This window comes from Cebidichthys violaceus, unplaced genomic scaffold (genome assembly GCF_023349555.1).
Source record: "Cebidichthys violaceus isolate CVI_PGR_0920_01 unplaced genomic scaffold, fCebVio1.0.p SCAF_15, whole genome shotgun sequence".
Taxonomy (NCBI): Eukaryota; Metazoa; Chordata; class Actinopteri; order Perciformes; family Stichaeidae; genus Cebidichthys; species Cebidichthys violaceus.
Genome location: NW_027176318.1, coordinates 12,495,216 through 12,519,133, shown reverse-complemented (window position 1 = coordinate 12,519,133; position 23,918 = coordinate 12,495,216). Strand labels below are relative to the sequence as shown.

At 44.4% G+C, this 23,918-nt stretch overlaps 2 protein-coding genes across 6 annotated transcripts in view; both read left to right on the top strand.

Annotated features, from left to right (window-relative positions):
- LOC137871969 (dnaJ homolog subfamily C member 13) overlaps positions 1-11,648 on the top strand; it is a 28,285-nt gene extending 16,637 nt beyond the window's left edge. For 4 of the 5 annotated variants that reach the window (XM_068710117.1, XM_068710115.1, XM_068710114.1 and 1 more), the window contains 34 exons: positions 152-305; positions 489-592; positions 763-922; positions 1,015-1,077; positions 1,171-1,272; positions 1,446-1,550; positions 2,176-2,378; positions 2,479-2,563; positions 2,693-2,847; positions 3,322-3,367; positions 3,458-3,612; positions 3,736-3,937; positions 4,041-4,156; positions 4,266-4,344; positions 4,431-4,566; positions 4,725-4,909; positions 5,032-5,106; positions 5,225-5,344; positions 5,833-6,228; positions 6,314-6,427; positions 6,540-6,656; positions 6,774-6,951; positions 7,043-7,134; positions 7,219-7,318; positions 7,419-7,493; positions 7,578-7,690; positions 7,787-7,956; positions 8,047-8,089; positions 8,239-8,412; positions 8,665-8,844; positions 9,131-9,271; positions 9,373-9,516; positions 9,635-9,734; positions 10,465-11,648. In XM_068710117.1, the coding sequence (XP_068566218.1) occupies positions 152-305; positions 489-592; positions 763-922; positions 1,015-1,077; positions 1,171-1,272; positions 1,446-1,550; positions 2,176-2,378; positions 2,479-2,563; positions 2,693-2,847; positions 3,322-3,367; positions 3,458-3,612; positions 3,736-3,937; positions 4,041-4,156; positions 4,266-4,344; positions 4,431-4,566; positions 4,725-4,909; positions 5,032-5,106; positions 5,225-5,344; positions 5,833-6,228; positions 6,314-6,427; positions 6,540-6,656; positions 6,774-6,951; positions 7,043-7,134; positions 7,219-7,318; positions 7,419-7,493; positions 7,578-7,690; positions 7,787-7,956; positions 8,047-8,089; positions 8,239-8,412; positions 8,665-8,844; positions 9,131-9,271; positions 9,373-9,516; positions 9,635-9,734; positions 10,465-10,562 (4,480 nt within the window). In that variant the 3' untranslated portion in view covers positions 10,563-11,648. Of the gene's footprint in view, positions 1-151; positions 306-488; positions 593-762; positions 923-1,014; positions 1,078-1,170; positions 1,273-1,445; positions 1,551-2,175; positions 2,379-2,478; positions 2,564-2,692; positions 2,848-3,321; positions 3,368-3,457; positions 3,613-3,735; positions 3,938-4,040; positions 4,157-4,265; positions 4,345-4,430; positions 4,567-4,724; positions 4,910-5,031; positions 5,107-5,224; positions 5,345-5,832; positions 6,229-6,313; positions 6,428-6,539; positions 6,657-6,773; positions 6,952-7,042; positions 7,135-7,218; positions 7,319-7,418; positions 7,494-7,577; positions 7,691-7,786; positions 7,957-8,046; positions 8,090-8,238; positions 8,413-8,664; positions 8,845-9,130; positions 9,272-9,372; positions 9,517-9,634; positions 9,735-10,030; positions 10,136-10,464 lie in introns of all 5 variants that reach the window. The other variant, XM_068710116.1, reaches the window with a different exon arrangement.
- An 827-nt stretch (positions 11,649-12,475) lies between these two features.
- On the top strand, positions 12,476-23,804 carry topbp1 (DNA topoisomerase II binding protein 1). Its single transcript, XM_068710111.1, has 28 exons — positions 12,476-12,643; positions 12,871-12,963; positions 13,068-13,202; positions 13,315-13,458; positions 13,642-13,823; positions 14,076-14,269; positions 14,351-14,527; positions 14,625-14,791; positions 14,923-15,086; positions 15,622-15,866; positions 15,974-16,296; positions 16,451-16,623; positions 16,789-17,000; positions 17,243-17,559; positions 17,659-17,844; positions 18,066-18,181; positions 18,298-18,421; positions 19,223-19,381; positions 19,554-19,626; positions 19,728-19,929; positions 20,143-20,372; positions 20,507-20,649; positions 20,769-20,865; positions 21,409-21,572; positions 21,688-21,816; positions 21,935-22,024; positions 22,795-22,956; positions 23,236-23,804. Exons 2-28 carry the CDS (start codon positions 12,877-12,879, stop codon positions 23,362-23,364), a joined length of 4,524 nt encoding a protein of 1,507 aa, XP_068566212.1. The 5' UTR covers positions 12,476-12,643; positions 12,871-12,876; the 3' UTR covers positions 23,365-23,804.
- Positions 23,805-23,918: the final 114 nt, after the last annotated feature.

The following is a 23,918-nucleotide window of genomic DNA, read 5'->3' as shown; positions in this document are numbered from 1 at the left end:
TTTCAATCATTTTGGGAGTGAGTGCAGAGTCCAGGTTTTTAGGGATTTGCCTCTGTGTCAACTACCATGAAAACACTGTGCTGGTTATGAGCTGCTGTTCAACTATATATCTTTTTTTAAACAACCCTAACCTGCTTTTGTTTTTCTCAAGATTCCAGCTCGACCATGCACGGTCCAACCTCATCTGGAACCTGAGGACGAGGGAGGAGCTGCGCGACGCTCTGGAGGGGGAGATGCGCGCCTTCGGCGTGGACCGCGAGCTCGGCAGTGCCACCGTCATCTCCTGGAACCACCAGGAGTTTGAGGTTTGTGCTCAGCCGGACTATTTAACGCTCACTGCTGTCTGGATCTCATGGCTCTCATTTGATTAGAGCCATCAATACCTGCGATACACTGGAGATTTAGCCCACACCAGTATATCGTGATAGTTCAGTTAATTCTAAAGCGAATACATACACTGTGAGCAACGTCTGTCTTTTTATTCACAGGTGAAATATGAGTGCCTTTCAGATGAGATAAAGATTGGGGATTATTACCTGCGTCTGCTGCTTGAGGAGGATGAAAATGACGAATCGAATGCCATCAAGAGATCGTAAGACTACGATACACAACAACCCAACCTGCTGCACTAATATTATCAATCTGTACTGAATCCAACAAGACGATTCATGCCCTCTCTCTCTCTCTCTCTCTCTCTCTCTCTCTCTCTCTCTCTCTCTCTCTCTCTCTCTCTCTCTCTCTCTCTCTCTCTCTCTCTCTCAGATATGAGTTCTTCAATGAACTCTACCATCGCTTTCTGCTTACACCCAAAGTCTCGATGAAGTGCCTGTGCCTGCAGGCGCTCGCTATAGTCTACGGGAAGTGCTACGAGGAGATTGGCCCCTTCACAGACACAAAATACATTGTGGGCATGCTGGACCGAGTGAGTGCAAGATCTCTTGTATATTTAATACACTCAAAGTGTTTTATGTCTTTTTAATTAATCCTAAAATCCCAAATACTCTCATGTTGCAGTGTACAGACAAACTGGAAAGAGACAGACTCATCATCTTCCTCAACAAACTCATTCTCAACAGGGTAAGCCGTTGAAAGCAGCAGTGCCTCTTAGAGTCGCCTGTTAATTTAACCCATATTTCTGTGTCGAGTGATGATTCATTTTCCGTTCTTTAGAAAAATGTGAAGGAGGTGATGGACTCGAATGGAGTGCGAATATTGGTGGATCTGCTCACCATGGCTCATCTGCACACCAACAGAGCTACTGTGCCCCTACAGGTACAAATCTGGCCATTCATGTTATATTATGTGAAAATAATGTGTCTATCGATTTGATCTAATCACACTAGATGCTGCAGTCTTCTAAAAGCCATAAGTGAGATTTAATACGACGTTGACCCTTTAAATATTCTGTCCGAGTGTCAAACAGAGGGTCTTCTTTATTTCCACAGAGCAACGTGCTGGAAGCATCCCCAGACATGAAGAGGGAGAGCGAGAAAGAGTGGTACTTTGGCAACGCAGACAAGGAAAGAAGAGGACCTTTCAGTTTTGAGGAGGTTTGTGATCTTCTTAGAATGTCGAGCACTGGCTGAGAATGAGAACAGGGCATCGGATACGTGATCGGTGTGAGTGGAAATAGCTATAGAGGGAACTCTATAGCTATTTCCTATATATAAATATATATATTGTATTTAATTTAATTTAATTTTACACCACTATATTTTGTTTTATACTATACATTTATATGTAGATATAATTGTAGTTTTTTACTGTTGAATGTCTATTGGTGTCTATTTTCTGAAATCTCAAATAAAAAAATAAATTTTCACTTTGAAATAAATTTGAAAAAAGAATTGAAAGTAATATCTGCTAACAACAGCTGATCAAAATGTAATAAATCAAGAATATGAATCACCTTCTATTGCTGTTTAACTTATAACGTCTTGTTTCTACCATTGCTTGTGAAATTTACTTTAAATAGATGTAATACCTCAAACTAATTTATCATTCCTATCTTGTCTCTATTATATCTGTATAATAGAGTAAAATTCTCCCAGTTGTTGTTTTGTGATTTTTGTCGGTCTGCTGTAGTTTGTTGCTTTTTTTTTTAAAACTTTTTTCAGCAGCAGCTTCCACCACTACTTATCATTTGTTTCCCCTTTTTTACTTTTCCTTCTCCAGATGCAGGAGTTTTGGAGCACAGGTGTCCTGACAGCGAAGACGCGCTGCTGGGCTCAGGGGATGGATGGCTGGCGCCCCCTGCAGGCCATCCCCCAGCTGAAATGGTGCCTCCTGGCCACTGGACAGGCAGTGATGAACGAGTCCGACCTGGCTACACTAATCCTTAACATGCTCATCACCATGTGCTCCTACTACCCCAGCAGGTGTGTGGAGCAGAAAATACCTCCATACGGTATCGTGGTATCATTCCATAAAGCAACGAAGTGTGTGTGATGATCTTTGCTTTATCTACTTTTTACTCAGGGACGCAGATAATGCCATTATCCGTCCTTTACCTAAAATCAAGAGGATGATCAGTGACAACGCTTGCCTCCCTCACATTGTCCAGGTAATTACATCATCTGAATCTGATTTATTATTTTTTTTTGTCTACACAATGGCGTCATATCCACTTTGGTGAATTGCTGAACTAACTGAAACGACATGTTGATCGTCTCCCGTTCTTTTTCTCCTCCAGCTGCTGTTGACATTTGACCCCATCCTGGTGGAAAAGGTGGCTAACGTTCTGTACCTGGTGATGCAGGACAACCCTAACCTGCAGCGCCTCTATTTAACTGGTATCTTCTTCTTCATCATGATGTACACGGGCTCCAACGTGCTTCCTGTAGCAAGGTGAAAACACACACACACACGCATTTAGAGCAAAGATGATAAAGTTATCAGACGTTTTTAAAGTCCCAGTGAAACGGACGATGGAGGGTCTTTAGCTTCTGCACCAAGTATTCCTCAGTGAAACAGAATATTTAAGCCGTGTACAATTACAAGAGGGATTCAAATCAAATCTGATACATTTGATTGGACCACTAAAAAGTGGTTGGGCTTAGGGTGTAGCGTGATACAGAGCACAAGGTTCAAGAGTGAATTGTGCTTAGAACAAAGACACATTTAAACCTGTTTTTTACCCTGAGGAACCTGTATCTCCACCCAGAAGAGAGCTGGCTGAGGTCGACCGTGCCTTGTGCAAAACACGTCTGTCATCTGCTAAAGAAAGCTCCTGCGTTCCAATTATTGTGCCGACTTCTTCAACAATAGAACATTACACATTGGTTGATATTGACCTCAAAGACATTCCTGTGGTTTCTTAAGGTTCCTGAAGTACACGCATCTGAAACAAGCCTTCAAATCAGAGGAGGTAAAGTTTTTCATTTTTAACAGATTGTATCCTATGAATCCAGCCTCCTGTTTAAAAAAATAACACTCGTCTGTTGTGCCTCCTCCCCAGTCCAAGGGTCAGGACATAGTGCAGCGTAGTGTTCTGGGACCGGTGCTGCCTGAGGCCATGGTGTGTTATCTGGAGAACTACGAGGCTGAGCGCTTCTCAGAAATATTCCTTGGAGAATTTGACACGCCTGAAGCCATTTGGAGCAGCGAGATGAGGTCGGTGTCACTCTCTGTCATGCCTAATTAGTGTGCTTTTAAAAGGCAATGTTGACGTCTGTAGAAGTGCAGCGTGTGGTTTGTAGAAATGTAAATAGATTGTGTTTAAACTCTCTGTTTCAGGCGGATGATGATCGAGAAGATCGCCGCCCACATTGCTGACTTCAGCCCCAGGCTGCAGAGCAACACGCGGGCCCTCTACCAGTACTGCCCCATCCCCGTGGTCAGCTTCCCTCAGCTGGACAATGAGCTCTTCTGCAACATCTACTACCTCAGACATCTGTGTGACACCATCCGCTTCCCCAACTGGCCCATTCGAGACGCCGTATGTCTCCTTTTGTTTTTCCTTATATATATTGTACTTCCTTAAAAACGTTCCTGCTTGTGGCGTCTTCTAAATTTGAGATCCACCTCAATTATTCCTGCAGGTGAAGCTGCTAAAAGACACCCTCGAAGCCTGGAAGAGGGAGGTGGAGAAAAAGCCTCCCTCTATGTCTGTAGACGATGCATACGAAGTCCTCAACCTCCCCAAAGGACAGGGGCAGTGAGTGGCCTTGTTGTTACTCGTTTTCTATCCTGAATATCCTTGAAAGCAAGTAATGTGGAGGTTGTACTTAGCAGCACTGAAGAAATGATGGCATTTATGTCTTCAGGCACGAGGAGAGCAAAATCAGGAAAGCTTACTTCAGACTGGCGCAGAAGTACCATCCAGACAAGAACCCAGAGGGCAGGGTATGTGTTACAATCATGACTGACATGATATGTTATGTAAGGGCTTGCATATCATATTTAAACATCCATCGATTTGTGTCTTTCAGGACATGTTTGAGAAAGTCAACAAAGCCTACGAGTTCCTTTGCACAAAGTCTGCCCGAATCCTGGACGGCCCCGACCCAGAGAACATCATCCTCATCCTCAAAGCTCAGAGCATCCTGTTCAACCGGCACAAAGAAGGTATGCAGACAGGCTTATATATTTAATATATATTAAAGAGAGCAACGAAGGAGCGATCCCTCTGGGCAGAAGTGCAGAATTGATGTCATGTGTACAGAATGAACGACATGATACCATTGGTTAATACTGCTCCTCCTCCTCCTATTTGTCTATAACAGAACTGGAACCGTACAAATACGCCGGTTACCCCATGCTCATCAAAACAATCACAATGGAGACCGAGGATGAGCTGCTCTTCTCCAAAACCTCCCCTCTGCTCCCCGCCGCCGCCGAACTGGCCTTCCACACCGTCAACTGCTCCGCTCTTAATGCAGAGGAGCTGCGCCGCGACAACGGCATCGAGGTATGCGCGCGGTCACAACTCCTCAAGTAATAAGCAGTGCAAATGAAACAGCTGTCCGTCTACATGTGGACTGGTGCACTGCGGGTTGACTGAATAAATGACTGTTTCCTGTATTTAATCAGGTGCTGCTGGAGGCTCTCTCTCGGTGTGTTGCCGTTTTAACTGCATCCAGCAAGCCTGATGACATGGCTGTACAGGTAAAATGAGTCTTTATTCACCTGAACTCTCCTTTCTCTCTAGAGATGACTGCAGTACTGCTTGTCAGGATTTCAATAACAACTTTTTTTTTTTTTTCAATACTTGAATGTGCCGCAGGTGTGCGGGCACGTCTGTAAGTGCTACAGTGTCGCAGCCCAGTTTGAGGAATGCAGGGAAAAGATAATCGAACTGCCCACCATCATCAGGGACCTCTGTCACATCTTGTTCTATGGAAAGGTGAGAACCCACTCTTGTTTTCTGCCCATAATTACAAAGAAAAATCTTCCATGTGCACAATTTTTCTGCATCAATATGTCACTGTTTGATTGTTTGTGAGATTTCAAACCATATAAAACAAATATGCCAGTATTCTGGCATTTTAGAGGCTGCTGTTGCCGGAATTATCTCTGTTTTATACATTTAAGATTCACTAATGAGAATAAAGATGCTGGAAGTGCATCTCTAGCACAGCTCATGCATCCCTTTTTAAGAGACTGCATTGAAAAGATTTAAAATATTTCCTTTAATTTATATATTTCAGTTGAATGTAATGATTGATATATTACAGATTGAACTCCATTGAGGCCATCACCATTACTCTTGGCAGTCATCTTGCTTGTTTGTGCTCCCATTATCTGCTGTTATTTAGAAATATTTAAATGCGACATGGAGCACCAGTGACGTCCGCTTCATACTTGGATGTTCTCTCCCTCGCCTCCTCTCAGGGTCTCCCAAAAACTGCCAACCTGGCAGTACAGTGCGTGAGCTCCTTCGCGGTGGATTTCTTCCTGCAGACCCATCTGTACCACGCCGGTGTGCTCTGGCACCTGCTGGTCCACCTCTTCAACTACGACTACACTCTGGAGGAGAGCGGCGTGCAGGCTAGCCAGGACACAAACCAACAGGAGGTTGCAAACAGCCTGGCCAAGCTCAGCCTGCTAGCTCTCAGCCGTCTGGGAGGCTACGCCCAGACACCGAACACCCCCGACGGGAACAACCCTGTTTCAGAGACCAACGGCATCGAGGGCACGCCTCCGGAGAACCCCACCATCCGCAAGAGCTTAGCAGCCATGCTGACGCCATACATCTCAAGGAAGCTGGGAACGGGATCTCCTGCTGTGGTATGTGGTGCAGGTGGATGGGGAGGGTTGTGTCGAGCTTTTTACGTACATAAACCCTAAGCTGAGTGCTTTGGTGTGCATTTAGGTCTTGAAGCTGCTGAATAGCAACTCCGAGAACCCGTACTTGATCTGGAACAATGGAACAAGAGCCGAGCTGCTGGAGTTCCTGGAGGGTCAACAGGAGGGAAACATCAAGAGGGTATGAATAACATGTTTAATAGCATTGATTAGTATAGAGATATTGGTGATATTAGCTATGTCGGAAGAACAAAACACGTTATTCGTGCATCCTTTGTATGGTCTCTTTACAGGGAGAAAATGATAAAAGCTTTGGTGCAGAGTTTGTGTTCAGTGATCACAGTAAAGAGCTGATAGTTGGGGAGATCTTTGTGCGGGTCTACAATGAGCAACCGACATATCCTCTTGAGGTGAGTTAAAGAACAACATAGTGTCGTTTTTGTCTCATTTAATTGTCTATTTGGTTTATTTGCTACATAAAATAGACTTCAAACCTTTTTGTAATGTGTTTCCATCTCTGTTTTTAGTACCCCAAAGCCTTTGCAGCAAGCCTTCTGGACTATGTGGGCTCCCAGGCCCAGTACCTCCACACTCTGCTGGCCATGAGTCAGAGTAACAAAGTGGAGTCCCAGCAGCACGCTGAGAGGCTCCGCTTCGCTGAGATGGCTTTAGAGGCTCTCCGCAATGTCATCAAGAACAACCCCGGTAGGATGTGACACTTCCTCCACTTCTACTCTGTAGTAGTTTCATTTAGATGTCTTAACTTTTCTAAGCTGTCGTCTTTGTGTGATTTCAGGTTCGGAGTCGGAGTGCATCGGCCATTTCAAACTGCTCTTCTCTTTGTTGCGGGTTCACGGAGCTGGCAGAGTACAGCAGCTGGTTTTGGAGGTAGAGGTTCTTGGTCCTGATATCTAATTATGACCGTGGTTCCCAATGTCTGTGCATTTTACCCATAATGTGTTTCCTCTGCAGGTTGTGAATACAGTGACCTCAAATCAAGAATGCGTTAGCAACATTGCCGAGTCGCTGGTGTTGTCCAACCTTCTGTTGCTGCTTCACTCGCTCCCCTCCAGTAAAAAGACTCTTTAAAACAAATTATAGGCTTACAAATTTTGCTCTTTGCTCTCCACTTTCTGTGGACTAACGTGTTTTTTTTTTTGTGCATCATTCAGGCAGACAAATGGTGCTGGAAACCTTGTATGCACTGACTTCCAACACAAAGATAGTCAAAGAGGCTATGGCTAAAGGTCAGTGTAATTCCTTCATTTCTTTTCCATATTTGTGGGAATTCTGAGCGCACAGATGCTCATGTTGATCCATTTGTTCCCCAGGTGCTCTGATCTACTTGCTGGACCTCTTCTGTAACTGCACACATCCCCAAGTCCGCACACAGACTGCAGAGCTCTTCTCCAAGATGACCTCAGACAAGCTGGTCGGGCCAAAGGTCCGTCTTGACATGAATAAGAATGAATAATATGAATAGAAAAATGTAAAAGATAAATGTCCTCCTTGCGTCATCGTATATCCTCATCTCTGCCAGGTGCGTCTAACGCTGATCCGTTTCCTTCCCGGCGTGTTCATGGACGCCATGAGAGACAACGCCGAGGCAGCCGTGCACATATTTGAGGGAACGCACGAAAACCCGGAGCTCATCTGGAATGACAGCTCGAGGGAGACGGTGTCCACCACTGTCCGGGAGATGATGCTTGAGTATGACATGAGCCCAATTCAATACCTTATCTAACCAACACCTAGCTGAGTAGTTTGAAATATTGGAGTGTTCTTTGTTTTTTTTTCCAGGCACTTTAAACAGCAGAAGGATAATCCTGATGTGAACTGGAGAGTAAGTGTAATCGTATATTACTTACAATAAAACAGTAATTATAGAATTCAAGGATGATTTGTTGTAATTATGCACCACAGGGATGCCCAATGAAATATGTTGTTGTGTATGATTTAATGTGACAGTAGATTCTTTGTTTGTGTGCTCAGTTGCCAGAGGACTTCACCGTGGCTTATGGAGCCGGACAGGGCGAGCTAGAAGTTGGTGGTGTCTTCTTGCGCATCTTCATTGCTCAGCCAGGCTGGGTGCTCCGCAAGCCACGAGAGTTCCTGGTGTCTCTTCTGGAGACCCTGACTGAGCTGCTGGAGAAAAACAACCCCAATGTGAGCTTCCTTGCTGAGAAACACAAACGCACATTTTGAATGCTTTTGTTTCAGGGATGACTTCTGTCCAACAAACCTCAGAGCACATCTCTGTTACGCACAAGATTTAAAGTGCCGCTTTTGTGTGATTCTTTGTGGAGAAACTCAGTTTTATTTTGACAAAGTCGTGTTAGTTGACTCAGAACTTCTTTGGTCGAGATCAGCTCTAGTTCTTACACTGACGTTTTCACGTCTTCCTGTGGTCTCCTGCAGGGTGAGGCCCTGGAGACCGTGACCACGGCAGCAGTCTGTCTGTTCAGCTCGCAGAGCCAGCTGGCCGACCAGGTTCCTCCTCTGGGTCACCTGCCTCGTGTCCTGGCAGCACTCAACCACAAGAACAACGCCGTGCCCAAGAGCTCCATCCGCCTCATCCACGTGCTGTCAGACAATGAGGTGAGGAGCCAAACGTGCAGATATAGCTGACTTTTTTTTTTAAGCTTTCACGACTTTCTAAACCTCGACGACTCCAAACTTTTAACAGCAATACTGTGTCTCGGTTTGTGTGCACAATGCTAAACCCCTTTAAGGATTCACACTCGGAAGAGACCAGAGTTGATGTGTTACGAACATTCACAGTCTCACTTTGCTTTCTTAAGATTTGCCAACAAACAATTTATAGATAGTGCAGCTGTCTCCTTTCCACACCATGACGCACTGTTTGTGTTGTTCTTTTGTCTAGCTGTGTGTGCGCTCCATGTCCGCTCTGGAGACTATCGGCCCCCTCATGACTGGGATGAAAGCTCGGGCCGACATGGCCGGGTTAGCTTGTGAAGCTCTCAACCGCATGTTCCAGAAAGAGCAGACAGAACTAGTGGCCCAGGTAAACTGTCACCATTCATTTTGATTTGGTTGTGTGCATCATGTTTGATGACCACGTAAAATAAATAATAACATTTTTTTTTTTATTAATGAACTGAACAGGCTCTCAGAGTGGAGCTGGTCCCATATCTCCTGAAGCTGCTGGAAGGAATCGGCCTGGAGACATTAGACAACCCTTCAGCCACTAAGGCCCAGATAGTAAAGGCTCTCAAGTCCATGACCCGCAGTCTGCAGTACGGAGAGCAGGTATGATGGGAATACATGACCAGCGGCATTATCAGTTCAAACCACTAAATGATCAGTACTGTTGATTGTTCAAAGTTACATCACACTGGTTATTTGTCCTATTTGAAACTCTTTGCAGGTGAATGAGATTCTTGCCAAGTCTTCAGTGTGGAGTGCCTTCAAAGACCAGAAACATGATCTTTTCATCTCAGAGTCTCAGACCGCAGGTTACCTGACAGGTAAAGTATTTCTATAAACTTAACCTGCTATTGAACACTCAGCATCACAAAAAACGGACATTTTCCTAACGAGCAAAGCTGTTGACATTATTTTCCTGTCTGTGTTTCAAAGGTAAGTCCTGTGTGCCTTTCTCTGAGCTGTTCTTGAATCTTAATGCTTTGCTTTATCCTGAAACCACCTTTTGTTGCTGACTCCTCACTTGTGCTTGAACCCAGAGACCCTTTCTGTCTCCACGTCCTATAACTTCCTGGCTCTGCCCTTCCCTTCCTCTTTGTCCTCCACGTTTCCTCCTCAGGGGTATCCACTCCTTCTCTCATGGCCGCCAGTAGCCCACTGCGAGGTGGGCTCTAGACTCCTAAGCTGGGCCCTCCCAGCCCTCCTCTCTCTTGCTCTGATGCAGGTAGACGTTGACCTCGCTCCTACTGCCATTCCTTGCCCCTTTACCTCCATCTTTGACCCACACTTTAATTTTCCATTCCCACCTCTCCATCTTAAAAATCGCTAACAATAACTTCATCTGCATCTGCATCCACCAACTATTACTAATCGCAATCCAGTTTCAGGAACTATCACAAATACCCTGAAAAGCTTAGTCAGTGTAGTGATCACGCCTCCATACGTAAAGTAGTCTTTGAGTTTAGTTCATCATTGTAGCTCACCACTAGCACCACGGCTAATCCCGCCGTTAGCACCTGGTCTGACTTGTGTCTCTGTTCCTGTCACCTGTAGGTCCAGGAGTAGCGGGTTACCTTACAGCAGGAACTGGCACCCCGGTAATGCCCAACGTCCCACCCCCTGTGGACAACGACATTGGAGACCAAGGCTGATGGACACACTCACAGTCACGCTCAGGCACCCAGACTGCCCTGCTGCTTCAACGGCTGCAGCTCAGAGAGGGACTGTCCAGCTCCCAGACGAGGGGATGGAGAGAGAGAGAGAGATAGAGAGAGAAAGACGGAGGAGAGCGGGCCGTCATTGACCGTCACCAAAATCTCTGCAACACCTCCTCCAGCATCACTCTCCTCTCCCCTTACAAATGGCACTCAAGTCTTCACAAACACTTTTGAAATTGTTTTAACGGATGACCACATTTGTTTTGTTTCTGTGCTACTTTTCTTGTTTCTTCCAATGACACACAGAAGAGTTTACTTTTTGTATGGATATATTTTTTACTCTAGATTTTGTTTTTTCATGAGAAAGACATTGGAGTACTGAGGCGTCTTATAAGTTAACTGTCTCTTCTCTTATCATCTTATTCCTCTTTGTCATATCCCGATTGGCTACACTTTATCCAAATCCTGAACAGGGGATATGCTTGGCCATGTTTGTGACACATTTGTGCACAGGACCTATCCACCTCTTACATAAACATGTCATTTACTAGTCTATATAATGGATATGGAAAAGGAAGAAAAATGTTAAAGTAGGAAATCGGAAAACAAATGTGTAAGATCTCGCTGCCTTGTTGCTCCTCAAGAAAATGTCTTTTGAACCCTCAGAGTGATGCTGACCTCTTGTCTGGTCTGGTCACCCTCTCAAAGTGGACACAGATCTGATCTCCAAATGTCCGGCCTCTTATCCCTCTGATCTTAATTCACAGTTCATTCTGCTCTCTCTTTGAAGGCTCCCCTTTTCTGCCTCACATTTTTTTTAAAGTGATTCTCCTTCCCCCAGAATGCAAAAAGCACTAGAATATTTATAAGTGAATAATAACCAATGGAAATGAGCTTCTGCTAAGACATGACGAATGATGTTGACTGATCGTGACTCTATGTGAAAGACTAGTGCAATTTGTGAAATGTTCAATGTAATATTACGTATATACACTTTCTATAATGAATGTACATTAAAAAAAAAAAAATCAGTCGCACTTGTACATAAAATTTTAAGAATAAAAGGGAACCCACAGTGTTGTTCTTTTGTATTTACATTTGTCGAAGTCACAGATCTCATTTGAACGTTGCTACGATCTGCAACGCCATAAACTGTTCTCTGAATTTAATGAGATGATTTAACATTTCATGCTTGCATGCTATTTATTCTGCATGCTATCAAAATGTTGCTTTACTCATAAACTTGAACACAAATGATAGGTTTCCTGTAGGAGCTTGCGTATTTTGTTACAAGCGTTATTTTAAGGATAAACAATTGCAACAATGTTTAGAAATTAAAGCTTATATTAATATTGTTTTACGGAAGATTGGCTGATAATACATATTCATTTAATAGAGACATAAAGGATATTATTATGTAGGTTTTATAGATTAGGATTTTGGTATTCCCTCATAAACCTGGCATAATTTATTCACATTTAGGCTAAAAACTGTTGATTAGAAAACGTTTTAAACTATAAACTAGTCTAGACATGGCTCTTATTTAGGTTAATGTCTTACAACGTCACACCTTCTTATATACACTCTGGTTACACTCATAGACTGTATGAGAAGGTTACACTGATGTAGGATCAGAAATGTAGGAATTGTTGCATTATAAGTATAGGGCTAAGTATGAATCAATCAATCAGACTTTTACTGTTTTTAATTTTTTCAGGCTTTTTTAATTTTGCTCATATTTTCAAACCAATTCATAATTGTATCGCTTAAGTTCTACTGCATTTTTACGATAACGCTCATACGTTGACCATTAAATGTAGACGCTGCGGATCTTTTCAACACTAGAGTCCGACTCCACACGGTGGAATTAGCAGGCAACACCGGAAGTTGCGTCGTTGGCGCGAATAATAACAACAAAGCTGGTGTTTCAATTTTGCGAAGCTATTATCGTTATATTATTACAAAAATGTGCCGACATTTACCCAACACTGTGGAGACCGCTTGTTTATGATAATATGTAAAGTTATTTGATGTATTTTTAACATTATAACGTCACGCTTGGCGTCAAAGAACAGGTAAGTTGATCGGTTTAAGGTAGTTAACATTATCGAGACTATTTAAAGTTAGCAATGTTAGCTAGTTGGCTAAGATTGTTTACATATAACGCGACGTAGCCAGTTTAGTATTAAATATATGTTGTGTCATAACGTTATTCTCGGTTAGGCTAACGTTACTGCAGTGCTCAGCCTAGCTAACGCCATCATAACAAACGTTAATGTCCTTTTCTCTGGTCCTTATTCAGTTAGCCATGTCCAAAGGAGACAGAGAAGGCTTCATTGTGAAGTTTGTGGAAAATACAGCCCAAAAAACTGAGTATGCTGCCAAGGCTTACGAGGTAAAGTCCATTATCAAATCTTATATTGATGAATAACTTTTGCCATCGTACTAATGTCTGTTCGTTTGTACTGGATGGTGACCCTTTTTCTCATGTGCACACAGGCCATTTTGGAGCTGCAGTCTGACAAGCACTTGAAAACCATCAATGAAGATGCGGTTTTACGGATGGACCAGAAGGACAGGTCTCTGTTTGTCTTCAGCAGCTTCACCACACCGGCCTTTCTGCACTGCAAAAAGGTCTAACTCAATATTTGATACATCGAAACCTTGGATTTCACGGTTAACTGGTGAAGCCCCTGTCGCAGAGAGTAATTATTCTCTTTCTCACTCTTTGTTATTCGACGTGTAGCTCGGCTGCCGTGTGGTGAGTCCACTGGTGGTGTTGTACTGCCTGCAGCAGCAGCATTGCGTCCCCAAAGCAGAGAAGCCCATCTATAACATGGCCATGGCTGACATCACTATCTCCTGCACCAGCTTGGATAAAGCAACGCGGGTAAGTTCACTACGTATGGTGCTTTTCAGGTGAGAAAGTCTGAAAAGGACCAAATCATATGAAAGCTGGTCATTACAGTGTAACATAATGCACAATTCATCTTCTCCCTAGGGGTTAGCACAGCACAGCGCCTTCTTAAGTGTTCTCTGATGTGTTTGTGTGTCTCTCTCTCTCTCTCTACAGGCAGACGTGATGGAGCTGGTTCAGCTCATGGGTGGACGGGTCTATCTTGATCTAAATGTATCGGTCACTCACCTGATAGCCGGAGAGGTGGGCAGCAAGAAGTACCTGGTAGCGGCCAGCCTGGGTAAACCCGTCCTGCTGCCCTCGTGGGTCAAAGCCTGCTGGGAGAAATCTCAGAACAGGTATGCACTGTCTTTAAAACGGACATTTCTATGTAGAAAGAGACATATGGATTTTTTTTTGTGATGTTTTCTTGGCCTCTTTCGTGCATGGTTTATTAAAAACCTTCAGGATTTGAAGCTTTACCAGTCAATATTACCAAAAATCTGTGCATCAAAGAGTTATATGACATTGTAACCATTTTATGGTAACACCTGTGATTATGATAAAAAACCCTTTGGATGATAATCAACACCTCGTTCTGCCTCCTTCAGTTTTTTCAGGTATACAGATCTCCCCGTTGAGGACTACCTGTGCCCTGTGTTGCGTGGCTGCACTGTTTGTGTGACTGGCCTCTCCAGCACGGAGCGCAAAGAGGTGCAGCGGCTCTGTGATCAGCATGGAGCCAACTACACCGGTCAGCTCAAAATGAATGAGTGCACGCACCTCATCGTCAGTGAGCCAACAGGTGCGTCACCAGCAGTTTCAGCGCCAATGGGTTCCGCTATTGCTGCCGGTGTCGTTTGTAAGTGTTTGTATTTGTTTGCAGGTCAGAAGTACGAGTGTGCAAGGAAGTGGAATGTGTACTGCGTGTCTCTGCACTGGCTGTTTGACAGCATAGAAAAGGGCTTCTGTCAAGACGAGAGCAGGTACACCGTGGAGCGTAACGCATCAAAGACCACTCGACCGCACACTTCCACCCCCACTGGCACCAGCAGGAAGGAGGGTGAGCCACAGACCACAGATAGTTTGTTGTGTGCAGTATTTTTGTCAGTCTGTAACATATATTGAAGAATCTTTTTTTTGTTGTTTTTTAACTCTAGAGGGTCCATCTCTGTTGGGCTTGAGCCACATCTCTGTGAATGCTAGCATGACAATAAATGACACGGCCCTCACCAACGCCACCATCAGCCGCCTGGAAGCTCCCGACCCCGTTGAGACTCTGGATCTCACCGTCTGCCCAGCCGATGATATCTTTGATGGCTGTAAGGTAAACAAAACAATGTTCCTTTTCTTAAGGAGTGGAGATTTCCATTTCCACTATTTTGTCGTGATCATCTTTTGATAATGAGAAAGACATCGATGAGGCTTTTCGTTCACGCTTTGTTGAACGTTGTGCAGCTGTACCTGTGTGGCCTGCCAGGGAAGAAGCTGGAGAAGCTGCGGCGTCTTGTGAACGCTGCAGGAGGTCTGCGCTTCAACCAGCCCAGTGAGGAACTCACACATGTGGTCATGGGAGAGCTGGACCAGGACCTCAAGAGTTTTCTGTTCAAAGCAACACATAGGTCTGAGCTGCAAAGATTATTACTTTACATAACGTTTATTGCATCCTCGCCGAAAGCAAGTTTCTAACACCTGTGCCTCACTTTAAAACAATACGTTGCTCTGATGTTCATCAAGGACAAAAATATCTATATACATATTGATATTATTTTACTCTTTCACTGAGTTACATTTCTTTAACCAACATCACTTCCAAATATTCATTAATTTTCAGAATTTTAACCTTTTTAAATGTCAGTTCGTAGTGAAACAAGTAAAAAAGAAAAAGAAAAAAATATATACAAGTCGAAAAAATCTTTGATTTATACTATCAAATACCTTAAAATATAATAAGAAAATGTAAAACTATAAGCTATATTGACTTGAGTCCTCTCTGAATCTAAGCGTAGGATATATCCTTACCTTATCCTACATCTTACATTGTTTTGTAACATGTAGTCACAAAGTAAAATATACAGGATCGTGCTTTAAGAGGATGTTGACATGATTTCTGTTAAATCGTTGATTGTGATGTCATGTCTGCATGTTGCTTCTCAGACCCCATGTAGTAACAGTGCAGTGGCTGCTGGACAGTTTCCACAAAGGCGGTCTGCTCCCAGAAGCGCGTTACCTCCACCCTGACTGTCTGCCTCCAGGACCGGCTGCTGTCTCTGCGTCGTCCCGCCGCACTCCCTCCTCCCGGCATTCAGCCGGTCCCCCTGCAGCCAGTCCCAGCACTCCCAGGCAGACGAGAGCAGAGGAAGATCTGCTCTCTCAGTACATGGATGATGACCCTACAGTCGGTGGGTATCTGTTAAAGAATTAGCTCCGTTTTATTGGACACCATTAAGAGATTTTTACAAGATAAGTTATATTACAGCTAATGTAATTTTTTTCTTTTATCCTCCAGTGGACATGCATCCACCAGCAGAGGGCAACAGCAGGAAGTCCATCAGTACACCTGCTCAGTCTTGGGCGCCAAACCTCACCAGAGGACCCGAGGCAGACTTGACCCTGCAGGAAGCCAGCGAGGCAGGCCTGTTTTTCGGGAAATGCTTCCTTCTTGTGGGCTTTGGCGCCGAGGCAGAGACCCAGCTCTCGCTACTGGTGACAGAAAATGCAGGCAGGGTGCTGATGGGCCGTACACGTGTTGTGGCAGACTATGCAGTGGTCCCACTGTTGGGCTGTTCAGTGGAGGCCACAGTGGACGAGGTGGTCACTGATACCTGGCTGGTGAGATCATAGTCAGACTGCTTTAACTGTATCTGTGTCGGGAGGAGGGTGATTTGAAATACATATTTGTTTTCCATCGGTTCTGTGTGTTTTGTTATTGCTTTGTAAGCGCGATACCTGACAGGTGTGCTTTTGTTTTTGTTTAAATTTTCAGGCCATGTGTGTGGAGAAGGAGTGTGTTCTGCAGCTGTCCTCCAACCCTTTGTTCACTCCCGTTCCTCTGATGGACGGACGTTTTCCTCTCAAAGACTGTGTCCTCTCTGTCAGCCAGTTCACGGGAGCAGAGAGGGAGTCTTTGGTGGAGCTGGCCAAGCACCTCGGAGCCAAGTACGGTTACATTGCAGTCCGACCTCATGTAACGATAACATGAATCATAACGTTCCCTACACTAGTAATAGCAACAATATTAGCAGTTGTACGCATACTGTACTTGTACTCTAATAGCAGCGTGAACGACCTGTCTTTGAATCTCGTCTTCTCTCTCTCCTGCAGTGTCCAGGATTACTTTGTGCGCCTGGCCAACCAGAAGAAAGGCATGCTGGCCAGCACTCACCTGGTGCTGCAGAGCCCCGAAGGCACAAAGTACCAAGCAGCAAAGAAATGGGGGCTTCCAGCCGTCACCATGCACTGGATTCTGGGGTCTGCTCGGACCGGCCAGAGGGCAGAGGAGGGCCGCTTTCTAGTTGACCTGCCAACCTCATCAGGTTAGAAAAGCTTCTTCATTAAAGCCTTCGTGTGGATATAAATGCATGTTTTGTTTTCATTGGCTGGCTGTAGAAACATAACGGATAATAATTATAGTAACTTACCAATTGTTTGTGCCATATTTTGTTACGCGTTTTGAAATAATATAAAATGTGTCTGTAATCGTTGTTGTTTATGTGATTCCGTTGTGACTTCATTGTTTCCTGTGCTATAGCAATGGTTTTCTTCTCTTCTTCTACAGAGAGGGATGATGAGAGTTTTGTCGGTGGCTCCCAGAGGACGGCCATGCCTCCGCCGGCGCGTTCGTCTCCAGAGATCCCTTTGCTGGGTCTCCAGAGCGGCAAGGCCGTTACTCCGCTGGATTTGGCTCGCCTCCGGAGCAAAGTGTTACGCTCTGTGTTGGATGAGATGAAGCCCAAAGAGGACATCGGCACCCCCAAACAAAACCAGGAGGGCGGCCGAAGGAACCCCCCTCAGAAGGAGGCCTCCCTGCAGCTGGACACTCCCTCTCGTTTCCTCAGCAGAGACCAGCTATTCAGGCCGTCTTTCAACGCTAAGGTTGGGACCCACTGAGAAGCAGCAGAATCTAGTGATACAAATACAAGTTTAGCTTCATGACAAAGGCTTTATTTTATGGACTGTTCCTTTTTTGTTAAGGATGCTCGAGGAGCATTGGAGACTCCAGCGGGAAAATCCAAAGCAGGAGAGACGGTGGAGACCCCACTGACTGATGTCATCAACAGGAACCTGAAGGTGTCTCTCGCCAATAGCACCCGGAGTAGAGCCTCAGATATGCAGGCTATCACTGCCAGCCCCCAATTTACCAAGACGACTGAGGAGGAGGTAAACCCAAATACATGAAAATACAGTATGCCTGTTTGTAAACTTGATAGCTCAAAACTCTCTTAATTAATTAAATAGTGACGCTGATGAAATCTTCTCTCACTTACTACAGGATACCTCATGTATAGTACGAGGGGAAAGTGGACATGTGACGGAGTAGACGATGTACTGTCTATATCGCTTGATATATAAACACAAGTATTATTACATTTGCTTGTAAGGTCCCAGAAAAAGAAGCCGGCCCTCTGACTGGTGTTGTGGTCTGTGTGGGAAAGAAGCTGAGCAAAATGCAGAGTGAACTCAACGCCATCGCTGCCTCGCTCGGAGCCGACTTCAGGTACTCGACACATTTTTGCAAACTTCATGTCAAGGATTAGTTAACATTTTGTATTTTGTATTTCAGTAAATGTGGACGCAAGCTGTACAAACATTCCTTTGTCAACGTGTCTGTAGGTGGGCTTGTGACGACACCGTGACACACTACCTCTACCAGGGCCGTGTGGGCGACAACACCCGGGAGTACAGAGGCGTGAAGGAGAGAGGGCTGCATGTGGTCTCCCAGTACTGGCTGCAGGCTGTACGTTTAGTACTGTTTTTATAACCCAAGCTCTTTACTTTACGACTCAACTTGTTTTTTACTCTTAACTGAACAAACAATTAGTCCAGGTCTGATCCACCGTACTGTAAATGATATCGTATGATTGCAAAAAATAGTAAATTGCATTGAGACCAACTACAAAACTCAACTTGATTGAGTTTTTAATCATGTCGATATGTATTTATGCATTTTTTTATAACCACTTACCCCAATAAAGGTGAAGAGTATTGAGTCATGGGAATGCCATAAATAAAGATAAATCTGTAAAAGAATAAGAAAATAAATGTGGAAGTATAAAGAGAAATAAATAACAGAAGAATCAAGTAAATACAATAATTTGGAAATAGAAAGACAACAAAATATAAAAGAATAATTATGTATTTCACATTCATTTATATGCAAAAATAAATATTTATATTATAAATTATATAATTAATAAAATATATTTATACCCAAATGAATTAACATATACAAATAAATGATTATTATTATTATTATTTTATGTTTAGATATTTCTCTTTACACTTTTTTGATTGCATTCCTATAACTCCACACCAGAGGGGGTCCAAAGCCTGTCTCAGTATGCATGAAACTGAATCTGTCACAGGAGAGAGAAAACATCAACAAAGCAGAATATTAAATATAAACCGCGTTGAGATGCTTATTTTGCAGACAAATGGGAGTTTCAGCTGTGTTTCCCCTCATCTTTGTTTCATGAAATGAATTATTGTGTCTAATAAGCCTCTGTTTTTTGGATATGTGCTGCGTCGTCTTGATCAGTGTGCTGAGGAACAGAAGCACGTCCCCGAGTCTCTGTACCCTTTCACCTACAACCCCAAGATGAGCCTGACCCTCAGCCAGGTGCCCAACAGCTCTCAGAGGTCTCCACCTTTTACACGAACCCAACTCAAAGACGTCACCGAGGCGAAGGACGAGAAGGTGGGTCTCCGTAATGACGCAAATGCACCTCTAAGATTCACCCTGACACTGGACACTGTTCTGCAGGAATCAATAACTTCTTAGTAACATCTAATAGAGAAGTATGTCATTAATGCTGGAGTGTCTCATGGAATTGTCTTTCTGTTTGTTCGTTTAATTATCTGTCCTTCAGTGTGGACACATTGCCACAGAAGAAGTCTCAACATTACGCCGCGTCAGCGATGGAAGCGTAGATAAAGAAGACGGTGGGTGTTCCTATTTTCCCAACTGTTGTTTACTCCCACAAAGCTTCTGCCTGTTTTGAAGAGCGTGCTGATTCGTGTGGTTGATTATCTCTTGTGTCCAGATGTCTCAGAGACTCTAGAAATGAGAGAGAACCTGCAAAGACAGCTCCAGGAGATCATGTCAGCCACCAAGCTGACGACAGGGAGGCGCACCTCGGTCAGACTCAGCAGGATGGGATCGGGGGGGGGCAACTCGGCCCCCCACACACCTGATGGGAGCCGGTTCGGAGGCTGCGGGAGCAGACGTACTCTGGAAGCTCTGAGGTAAGGAAGATCGTTTTTTTAAAACTAAAAAGCCTCTCAAAGCAAAATTGGGATCATTTTTAGGACTATTGTTGTGCTATAAAACCGAATGAATTTCATTGTATTTTAAATGAAACGGGTCAAATGATTCCTTCCTGCTTTAGTAGCTCCTGGATACCAAGTTCACACACTTCCTCACCCAAATCCATTCACCTCATTCCGTCCTGACTTCAGGGTTCCCAGAGAAGCAGCTCTGGACATCAACACAGAGCCGTCTCAGAGTGAGCAGATAGTTTGGGACGACCCTACAGCCAGGGAGGAGCGAGCCAAGCTGGCTGATAATTTACAGTGGCCCGGAAGTCCGTCGCAATACTCTGAGCCCCTCGCACCTCCACCTCTGCCCACCGCAGAGAATCGCCCTCACTTCAGGGACTCGTTGACGGACTCTGAGCTGGTGGAGATGGGTAAGAGATCGGAGAGATTCATACCTATGTGTCAGGTTTACAAATAGCTGGTGCAAACCAATCCTGTAGAGAACATACTGTACGTTCAGTTTTAACTAATGCACTTTCACTGTCTTCACTGTGTCCTCTCACAGCTGCTTGTGACGTCATCGAGCAGCACATGGGCCAGAGAGTCACCGCGGCTCCAACAGAGGAGCCAGAGAAAGACATCCTCACCCCCAAAGCGCCCAGCATCGCCTTCCCTCTGGCCAACCCCCCGGTTGCGCCGGAGCCACAGGTGAAGAGTCTACATTGAGTTTACATTGACAACGAGAAGTTGATGCGTTAACGTGACTGTAATACGGCGTCTTTAAAACAAGCTGCTGGCGCTAAAAAAAGGTTCTTTCCGTCTCTCAGGAGGAGCGTGAGGAAGAGAAGCAGCCGCCCAGATTTCAGCTGTCCTCCCTCAGCCCACAAGAACGCATCGACTACAGTCACCTCATAGAGGAGCTTGGTGAGTCTTCCACCTAGTTAGGGCTCCACCAGTGTTTCATCACGCTGCAGAAACACACCACAGGCCTGGAGTCAGAGGAGCTGATCCCTGCTGACTGAAAAGGAGGAACTGCCTCTCGGGTCTGGGAATATTTTCTCCTGCAGACGTTTCCTGTCGTGAGCTTAGAATACTCCAATAAACCACTGCTGTTTATAATCTTTATTGAAACTTATACAAAGAGAGACATTAAAGGAATACTTCACCCACAAAGTGACACAACAATTCAGGGTTGCATGGACGAGTAGCGTGCCTGCGCATGTTTTAAATATAAGGGCATGTGTTTAGGAAGTAATGAGCCTACAACTGGATAAATAACAATTACAACAGCTTATAGTGAGTCAGCAGGTCGGTCTCATTGAAGGAACTTTGACAGCTGTTCATACATTTTTAAAACACTGTTCAATCTTTCATATCAGGTCTGTAGCTATAACTCCAGATTAGGTGCAGAATGTCTCATCTGTAGTTCTTTCTGTCCTTCCTGTCTTTTTCTGTTTGGTATTTTAGGCGGCGTAGTCCTGGACAAGCAGTCGTTCGACCCCAGCTGCTCCCACATCATCGTAGGGACTCCTCTGCGTAACGAGAAGTACCTGGCAGCCATGGCGGCGGGCAAATGGATCCTGCACCGCTCGTACCTGGAGACCTGCCGCTCTGTGGATCGCTTCATCCGGGTCAGGATCTGAGGATTTATGGTCTATTAACACTCCTATTTAGAGTGGCTTTATTCATCCTTACCTGTGTGTGTGTGTGTGTGTGTGTGTGTGTGTGTGTGTGTGTGTGTTCCAGGAGGACGAGTACGAGTGGGGCAGTAGCTCCATCCTGGACGCGTTGCCCTCCATCACCTCCCAGCAGAGGAGGCTGGCGTTAGCTGCCATGCGCTGGAGGAAAACCCTGCAGGGACGCTCGGAGCAAGAGGTACCGACAGTCCTCATCACTGTCCTCATCACTGTCCTTATTGTATTGTCTGCTACTAGGGTGTTAAAGTACTCTATGCATTATTAAACGTATATATATATATATATATGTTTTTCAGGGAGCCTTCAGTGGATGGACGGTCATGCTGAACATCGACCAGAACAGAGAGTCAGGCTTCAGGCGGTTACTGCAGTCTGGCAGAGCGAAGGTTGCTGCTTGTTTATTTGTTGAAGTCCTACATCGTCTACTCGTCACTATTGCTGTTTTCAAATCAGGCAAACGGCTAACTGTTTATCAGAGAGGAAGAGTTGGTAGTACTTTATTTAATATATTTAATTTAATTATAAACATACTTATAATGTGTTATAATCTGCTTATAGCGCTGTCAAATGATCTAATTATACATATTCACATCTCGCCTCGTGATCCGTTCAGTTGGGAGATGACTCTGAAAACAACAGGCCCAATCATTACATTTGACATTTGCTGGTCTTTGTTTCAGACGAGGTGAATCATCTCCGCTGTAAAACTCTGAAAGAGCTGGTATTACTTCACAGTTTCAACCACAGAGTGCAATCACTGAAAGAGCAAAGCGCTGAGAAAAGAAAGCTTAGCGAAAAGGCAAATGATTTAATCAGACGTTATGACATATCACAACAAAGTGGGGAATTACCTTTTTAATCTCTCTCTCGCTCTCTCGCTCTCGCTCTCTCTGTCTCTGTCTGTCTCTGTCTGTCTGTCTGTCTGTCTGTCTCTCTGTCTCTGTTTGTCTGTCTCTCTCTGTCTCTGTATTTCTATCTCTGTCTCTCTCTCTCTCTCTGTCTATCTCTGTCTGTCGGTCTCTCTCTCTGTCTGTCTCTGTCTGTCGGTCTCTCTCTCTCTCTCTCTCTCTCTGTGTGTGTGTGTGTGTGTGTGTGTGTGTGTGTGTGTGTGTGTGTGTGTGTGTGTGTGTGTGTGTGTGTGCGTGTGTGTGTGCAGGTGCTGCCGAGTCCCTCCCCGTCCTTGTACAAGGAGGCCTCTCACCTGTTTGCAGACTTCAGCCGGCTGAAGCCCGGAGACTTCAGAGTGGACGTGTCGGAGGCCACCTCCCACGGAGTCCAATGCTTGAAGCCCGAGTACATCGCAGACTACCTCATGCAGGTTAGAGAAGCGTTTCAAATGAATTATCGGCGTATTGCGAATAACAAAGCCTTAGATAATTCGTTGTAATGTTGATGTAAACGTAACAAGATGCATCCTGACAGTGTATACGCCTTGTAAAAATGTTTTATTCATATATGCTGACTATAATAGACTGTTTAACATGTCTTATGATCTTTAAATGTCTTTATATAGCAAGAAAAAAAAGATCACTTCATTAGTGTTAACTTAGACTCCGTGGATTAAGTGTTAAAGCTGAGCTTTATTGCACTGAACCAGGAGCCCACCCCGCCTATCGAGCTGTACCACCTGACTGAAGCTGCCTCTGAAGAAGCTCCAGGCACTCCGTCACGTAAGCGCAAAGCAGCCGCAGACAACTCCAGGCTGAAGAAGACGCGTCTGAACTGAAATGTAGCCCCGAAATATTGTCTTTGAAATGATTGTAAATAAGACTCGTTTTCCTTTTATCTCTTCTGCTAAAAATAAAATGACTAGCATTTGTTTTGGCTTTTTTTTTTTTTTTTTGCCGTCCTAAATCCAGTGCATTGCAGTTTGTGCAGTGAACTGTGAGAGTGTAGCCATGATGGATGACTTAATGAAGGTCTGGAAAAAAAAAAAAAAAGTGCCGAGTCACGTTCTGTAATTGGGTGCAATAATATTGTGTGGCCTGTGAAGGGCAGTACATCGTCACTGTCTGACTCAGGACTGTGTTACAAGTGATTCCTCAGCAACACAGTGAGAAAGCAAGTTTCTAATGAGCCGTTTTATACCTTTGGAAAGGATTATTAGCATATATAACTTTATTTATTTTCCTGTTGACTGATATTTAGGTCATATCTGTGTGGCTGTTTCCCTGTATTAAAAGGTGAATGCAATGAATCACTTTTTGATTGTTTCGTCAAAGCTAAACCTGCCTCTGCATCTATATATGCTTTGTTCACACGGTTAGTCAGCACACTTTG